We start from the raw sequence: 7,808 nt of genomic DNA on the forward strand, positions 1-7,808 counted from the left end.
TTTTTTTTCCTCAATTATTTTGCTTATTTATATTGTGTTTATTTTTATAATAAAATCATTCAAAATATTAAGGGTAAATTTTACAAATGATCACCTAACTTTCATAAATTCTCATTTTAGGCATCCAAATTTTCTTCTATCATTTTTTACTATCTGTTTTCACTCTATGATATTTCAGTTAACAAAAGTCCAAGCTGGCATTTTTATAATTGATAAATAAATTTTTAAAATTTTCATATAATATTAATTTTTTATTACATGGAAATTTCACCTGCTTCACTTCAAACAAAAATGAGGTTTCAACTTGCTGTTGTCACCGCCACCTGCTCCGGTGGTTTTGCCGGACAACTAGGCACACCAAAACTCTCCTCTTCCTTCTCGTCTCAAATCTCATTTTAGTTTTGCCACAAACTCTTCAAAGCCTTGAAACTAGGAGTGAATGTCTTCCGATCTCCTTCTCCGGCCATCTGGTTGCCTCAGTTCCAAGGTATGTTGTTCTTCTCAGTCTAAGCGTTAAATCCATGTTCTTCTCAGTCTAAGCGTTAAATCCACCGTTCGGAATTGGAAGGAGACCACTGGAGACTCCGATTCTATTAGATAAGTCTCCGTTTTATTTATTTTTCTTTTCTCTTTATAATTTTTCTCCTTTGATTTTTTTTTTACTTCTCTCTTTTCTCTTTTCTGACTTAATTATTTTTTGTTTTTGAAGTTTTGATTTGGAGCTTGTTTTATTTTTATCAAGAAAAAGGGATTTGGATTGGTTAGGCTTTGGGTATGGTGGTTGATGGGGTATTAACAGTGGGTTTGAGAGTGGTGAATGTATGGTGAGGAATGGTGGTGATGGTCGATGCACATGGTGGTTTGGTTAGTGATGGGGTATGTTAGTGTGGTGGCTGGGAGTGGTGGTTGAGATGGTAGGGGTGAAGAATTTTGAGAGTTTTTTTTTAAACCCTTAATGGCATGGAATTTAAAATATTATGTGAAAATTTTATAAATGATTTATTAATTGTAAAAATGTCAGCTTGGACTTATGCTAACAGAAATATCATAGTCATTAAAATAAAATTTGGATACTTAAAATAAGAATTTATGAAAGTTGGGTGATGATTTATATAATTTACCCAAACATTAAATACATATATAATTTTGATAACTAGTTATTTGTTTTATGCGAGATTTTATTTATTTATGTTGTGTTGTTTTTTGTGTGTCATGTTTTGATATAATCACGTTAAGCTGAAATATGTGTCAAATCAACAATATTCAATAACCCGTTTGTGTTATTTTGTATCATAATTATTTCATATGTAAAAATTTTATAATTAATTTCGTATAAAATAAAAAATTATTTCATAAACTCTTTCTATTACATTATTTATGATTCTATAAAATTAAAAAAGGACACATCATTTTGTTTTCATATCATATAGGAAGTAACAATAATTTAGAGAAACCAATAAAATATGGAGTTTTAGACCTGACCTAATATTTGAGAGGGACAAGCATTGATTGCTCATAGATAAGGGTGAGAGACTTTTATTCCCCCCTAAAAGCAAAGAGACAGGATTGTCGCGGTTTCATTGGTAATTCTAGCTTCGGTTAAAATATATAGACAGAGACAAGGAGGCTTCACCTCAATCACTAATTCTATGCCCCAAATGCTTCATTTTTGGGCATTTCGAAACGGTAAAGAAGTTACCTACATCCCTTCTTCCTTGTTAACAATTTAAACCCTGCTTTAATTTTCGGATAATTGTTTAAGATCGAATCGCATCATTTGTATCTACAGCATAATATCATTGTTGTTGGACTAAAACATATGAAAAATAAAAACATATACATCCACACACTGAAACAGTTATTAATTAAAAATTGCTTTATATTGGACACCTAGGGTCTGTATACTGAATGAAAGATGCATTTTGAATTTGAGTCTTATATATAGTGAAAATAACATTGAAAGTTGAACAGGTTGGTTTGAATCTGTAAATAGCAAGACAAATTTAACCAGGACATTGAATTTTTTTCCTCTTTTATATATATATATATTGGCATGATCTTTTATATCTTTGGGGGTGATGAGAGAAATGGATAACAAGTTCATTAAACCATTGAAATCAGAGGGTTGAAAATCAAACTCAAAGACAAGAAAACCGGGTTATGAAGAACTGAAAATCATGAGTATGGTGAGTTGAAGATGATTTTTCAAGTATAAAAATATGAATGAAGGAACAAAATCCTAACATCATATTCTAAACTATACTATGGCTTGGCTTCATCCTTAATCCAACTTCAATGTTGTTTTGACCATGCCCTGTGATTTGCAGGTCCATTACCCCTTTGGTCTTCAACCTCTCAAACATAAAACCCATCAGCAAGAAACTGTAATGGTGAACTCTAAACTAATTCCACCTGTGCCCTTCCCTGGAGTCAAGAAAAAATTAATGTAATATCCCAATATGTACAACAAATTGTGAATTTGCTAATATAATGGCACTGGGAAACGCGGCGGCTTGGGCGGTTTTTCCACTTTCACTTCAACCTTATCTACCCTTGGAGGTTCACATGGACATGGCAATGCTATGAACTTTGGGATCGCATCTCCTGGCATTAACACAGAGAAGCTCTGACTTTGGTTTTTCTTTAAAACCTATCAATACAAGAAAAAACCATCATAAGAACATTAATTGTATATATGATTAAGCTAAGGTTATTCATGTGGATTGTGAGGAGGATGGGGGAGAAAAGTGTACTGGGGAGTGGGGGTTGGATTTGGAGGGGGAGGCTTCGATATCAACATGGGGATGAGCGAAAGACCCTCGGAGTGATCTGAGCTTGTCCCAGTGGTAGCAACAAGAGAAGATGCCACTCAAGCTGAAGACGATGATCAAGAGGAGAGCGGTGCCAAGGGGGAATCCGAGGGAGGGTCGAGATGCATCCACATGGGGTGGGGAAAGATTATGATTCTCCATCACATATACCTTTTCTTTTTCTTTTTCTTTTTTTATCTTTTCCTTGATCAACAACTAGTACTTCCTTACTACAGCTGCTGCTCTTTCTCTCGTATACGAAGAACGTCCGAACTTATGAAATTGAAAGATCAAACTATAGTTTTTTTGGGGGGGGGGGGGATTGAAGGCAATTTGGTGAGGGAAATGGGAGGGGGGCGGGGGCTATTTATAAAGTGAAGGGGATGGTTGAATTTAATGTGTACGTAGAAAAGTACACAGCAAAAAGTCCTAAGAGTCCGGGCCACGGTACGGAATACGGTGGAGTCTAATTGTTGCAAAAATCTTTAATGCAAAAAAATGTCAAATTCTGTTGTTAACCCCTATATATGTATAAGTTGTAGATTTAGTATTAGTATTCTAATTTGGTCATTTTTAATTAGGGGTGAGCAAAACTCGATTCGATTCAAAAAAGTCAAAAAAGAATTTGAATTCCGAGTTAACCGAATCAAGTTATTCGAATTATTCAAGTCATTTGGAATAAGTAATTTGAGTTTCGAGTTTGAGTTGAGTTGAATTTTACAATTTGAATAACTCGGATAACTCAACTAATTCAAATAAAAGATTGGTGTAAATACCCTTTTGGTCCTTGCCAATTTTGAAAATTAGCAACTTGGTCTCTCTCAACAAAAATTACAAATTAATTATTTAAAATATCTTATTTTTTTATTATTTTACTTTGAAAAAGTTTTAAAATATATATAGTTTCGAATTTATGTGCTTTAACATGAAATTAGATATATTGTAACAATATTTTAATTTGACATGTTTAAGTTTTTAATTTAACTTTAACAATTTCATTCGATTTGACTCAACTCGAATTTCATTCCACTTGATTCAATTCGAATAAATTTCAAATCGAGTTGGGATGACAAAATATGACTTGCCAATTCGACTAACTCGAAATTTTTTCACTTGATTCGATTTGACTCGACTGAACACTCACCCCTATTTTCAATATTTTTTCTTTTAAAATTTTAAAATTTTAGTCCTATCTCAAACGTCATCCATTAGATTTGTTAAGTTAAATTCTTCCATTTACAAAATCTTATATAGCAAACATATTATTAATGTATAATGTCATGCCAGCTAGTTAGTTTCCTATAATACTCCCAAATAAAACAAAGTAATTCATCTGCTACTGTTTTAAGCTAAGACTGGAATTTTAAAATTTGAATAGTATAAAAGCTAAAATGATCAAATTGATGAAGAATTAAATCCACTATTTATACTTTGTACAAGACAATAACAAAATTTGACCTAACAAATTCATCTACTATTGTCTAGATCAAGACTAAAATATCAAAATTTTAAAAATATAAAAATTAAAATTAATCAAATGAAAAACTAACCCCTGAGATTAATATAAAAAAGCCCTTCATTTCAGATTATTTATTTGGTTCCATAATTGATTCTATTTAGTTATTATTTAATAATTAAAAACATTTTATTTAGATCTAATAGTATTTATTCAAAAGAAATAAAATTTGATTTCAATTTAATCCTGCCAAATACAATTCTATGGTTGTTGGATTTTCGGTTGAGAAAATATAATTCGGATTAATTTAAGTTTTAAAAATTTAAACTAATTATTTGGAATTTAAATTTATGAATCAAATTTTTGGATGATTTCGGATTTGGCTGTAATTCACTTAAATTTAGATATTATCTTTCCAATCATTCTAGTTTTAGCCATTCCCTGGTTTATAATTCAGAGTTCAAATTCAACAAGTTATAGTACTTTATTTTTAATTCAAATTAATCAAATCAACCTTGAGTCATAGTATGGAAGTCATATTCGGAAAATATGGGCAAAACAAAGATTCCAATTTGGGAGTTTGTAAAATTTTATTTCCTTAATAAATCAATCAATCGCTATACGTTAGATTAAAGAGTAAATTGATCATTGCTATTAAAATTTTATCAATTTTACTATTAAAATTAGTAAGATTGATTGAAATAACTAAATAATTTATATGGCATGCTATGTGTACTTCATCTTGACGTAAATAAATCAAATTTTAAGAGTAGAAATTGATAAAACTTTTAACAGAAGAACTAATTTATTTTTTGATTTAATGTATAAAAATTAAATTACTTATTTTTTAAATAAAGAGAATAAAATACCATCTAAATTCGGCATGAAGCATGTTGTAAGGGTTAGTTTTCTCAACTCACAATCGGTAGAATTCAACAACATTTGAAAGTGGGTTATGCTAAACAGTGTGTCCAGCCACTGAATTATAATACTTTATATATATATTCAACCAGTTGATATTTAAGCTCAGCCCTTTGTGAAATGAAAGGGAACTCCTTATCCTACGGCAAGAGGGCTTTTTATGGTAGTTGGCCTTTTCATGTTCTTAAAGGGCAAAAAAAAAAAAAAAGTGATGACTTTGTTGAGAAGATGCAATTAATTGGTTGATTTCATGTCACAATTTTTTTTCTTTTTTGTTGAGAAGATGCAATTAAAAGATCTTTACAGTCAAGTGGAAGTAGAAAAACGTTCCACCATTTTCTTATCAAATATGAAACAGTAGGAATAGTAGCACTTCTCCTATGATAACAACATATGTCTATTTATCTTACAATAAGTGCATTGTATTCTGGGTTTTCTTTACTATTCAATTTCAAAATTTAAAACAACGGTAATAAGATAATTTTCTTTTAAGTCAAACCAATTTTTAAATTGATTTTTCAAGTCAAATAAAAAAATTAAAAATTTTAACTTTTGACTTTCTAAAATCGATTTGGTGTTAAATTATAAACTTATCCCTTATTTATATTAGGCTTAAACGAATATGAGATTCCTAAGAAAAATAAATCAATTAAGCCCTCAACTTACTTCACTCCCAATTGAATTTTTGTTGTTAATTAAAAAATCAATTAAACCACTCAACTTAATTCACACTCAATTGAGTTGTTGTTAATAAAAAATTTAATTAAGCTTATCCATTAATAATTTTCATATTTGACTATATTGACAGTTAAAATCAATTAATAGACCTAACAACATGACAACTTCTTGTTTAATCTTTCATTTTCCCTTAAAAATAAAAAAAATCATAAATAAATAATTATAAAACTTATAAAAATTCATAAAAGCTTATAAATAAACCATAAATAATATTAAAAATATATGAACCTATAAAACTTATAAAAACTTATAAAAATTCACAAAAACCTATAAAAATGTAAAAAAAAATATAAAGATTATTTAAAAAAAGGCATTTATTCCATTCTCATTTTGGAAATTAAACCCCTAACATTAGAATGAACATGTGGCATCAAACTAATCTTTGAATAATCAGAAAAGTCGTTAGATCATTGGAGCCATTTTCATGCTGAATCAAATGTTCTCAACCTTCCATGGTTGAGAAAGGATTGTATGAAACTGTGATTTTACATTATCCTTATCCCTTTCCAATGAGAGAATGACTAATCAAAATTTTCCTCTTGATTTTTAGCATTTTTAGTTGGATTTGAATTTTTTTCAAAGGAAAAAGCTGAAAATCAAGAGGAATAATCTGATTTGTCATTCTCTCATTGAAAAGGGATAAGGATGACGTGGAATCATAGTTTCATACAATCACTTCTCTCCACGGATAAGACGACAATTGCATGACACTCTTTTTCTTGATAATTCATTACTTTTATTATTTATTTTTTATCTCTATTTTTTTTAAGTATAGTACTTTTGACATTGAAAAATTGAAAAGTGTTTGGTAAGTATGGTATGTTATAAAGTATTTTTGGTATGGTTAGATACTATAAAACCAAAACTTTATAATCCAATAGTTGGTTTGATGTCACTGTTTATTCAGGGGTTCAATTTCTAAAATAAGGAACCAATAAATGACTCTTTTTTATAATTTATACATATATTAATATATTACAATTTTATAATTTTTATAATTTTATAAGCTTTTATATATTCTTATAATTTTTATAAGTTTTATAAGTTTTTAATGATTTTTTTATTTTTATGATTTTAATAGTTTTATGAATATTTATGATGAAAATGAATTATAAAACTAGGGCCTACTATGTGTTGCTATCTGATTAGTCCATTAGTTGATTTTAATGATCAACGTGGTCAAAGATGAAATTCGGTAATGGAGGGGCTTAATTGATTTTTCTTTTTAGTAGCAATGGTGCAATTGAGTATGAATTAAGTTGAGAAACTTACTTGACCTTTTTTTTTCTTAAGAGCTTTTTATACCTATAAGCCTTTATATTAACTATAAAAGATAAATATGATTTATATATTCAAATTAAAACTTATAAATAATTTATATTAATTATTTAAAAATATTTAAAATTATATTTCATATATCCAATATTAACAAGGGGTTTCCATAAATTATTTTATTATATCTTATACTATCATCTAAGTTAAATATTTGTTAATATCAAAATAGTAATAACTTGGCATTGTGGTAATAATAATATCTAAAAGTAAGGATAAGTTACATTTGAGTCTATTATTATTTTTATTATAATTTAAGCTTATATATTTCATAAATCATAATAATAACGATTTTGAGTTTATATCTTCCATATATCATAATATTAATTACTTAATAAATTATTTTAATATTTTTATTATAATTTAAGTTTATATATTCCATATATTATAAAATTAATAAATTTAAATATAATTTAAATACATATTTTCTACTTTATAACATCATTTTTAACGTGAACATTTTATCTTCTCAAAAATACTTTTTGATAGTAATGATGAACACTATCAAACTTTTGAAAAGCAAGTTTTCACAGCACTTTTCGAAAGCAATT

The 7,808-nt window shown here is 28.3% G+C and overlaps 1 protein-coding gene across 1 annotated transcript; it reads right to left on the reverse strand.

Moving 5' to 3' along the window:
- Positions 1 to 2,076: 2,076 nt before the first annotated feature.
- Positions 2,077 to 3,132, reverse strand: LOC105804104 (uncharacterized protein At5g65660). The gene is made up of 2 exons (XM_012636601.2): positions 2,754 to 3,132; positions 2,077 to 2,650 (listed from the first exon to the last, which is right to left on the reverse strand). Exons 1-2 carry the CDS (start codon positions 2,970 to 2,972, stop codon positions 2,483 to 2,485), a joined length of 387 nt encoding a protein of 128 aa, XP_012492055.1. The 5' UTR covers positions 2,973 to 3,132; the 3' UTR covers positions 2,077 to 2,482.
- Positions 3,133 to 7,808: the final 4,676 nt, after the last annotated feature.

The sequence above is a fragment of the Gossypium raimondii genome, chromosome 11 (genome assembly GCF_025698545.1).
Source record: "Gossypium raimondii isolate GPD5lz chromosome 11, ASM2569854v1, whole genome shotgun sequence".
Lineage (NCBI taxonomy): Eukaryota > Viridiplantae > Streptophyta > Magnoliopsida > Malvales > Malvaceae > Gossypium > Gossypium raimondii.

Coding starts and splice junctions, on each gene's coding strand:
- LOC105804104 (XM_012636601.2), bottom strand. CDS start 2,972: ATGGAGAATCATAATCTTTCCCCACCCCATGTGGATGCATCTCGACCC. Junction 2,651..2,753: donor AATCCAACCCCCACTCCCCA/GTACACTTTTCT, acceptor TTGTATTGATAG/GTTTTAAAGAAAAACCAAAG.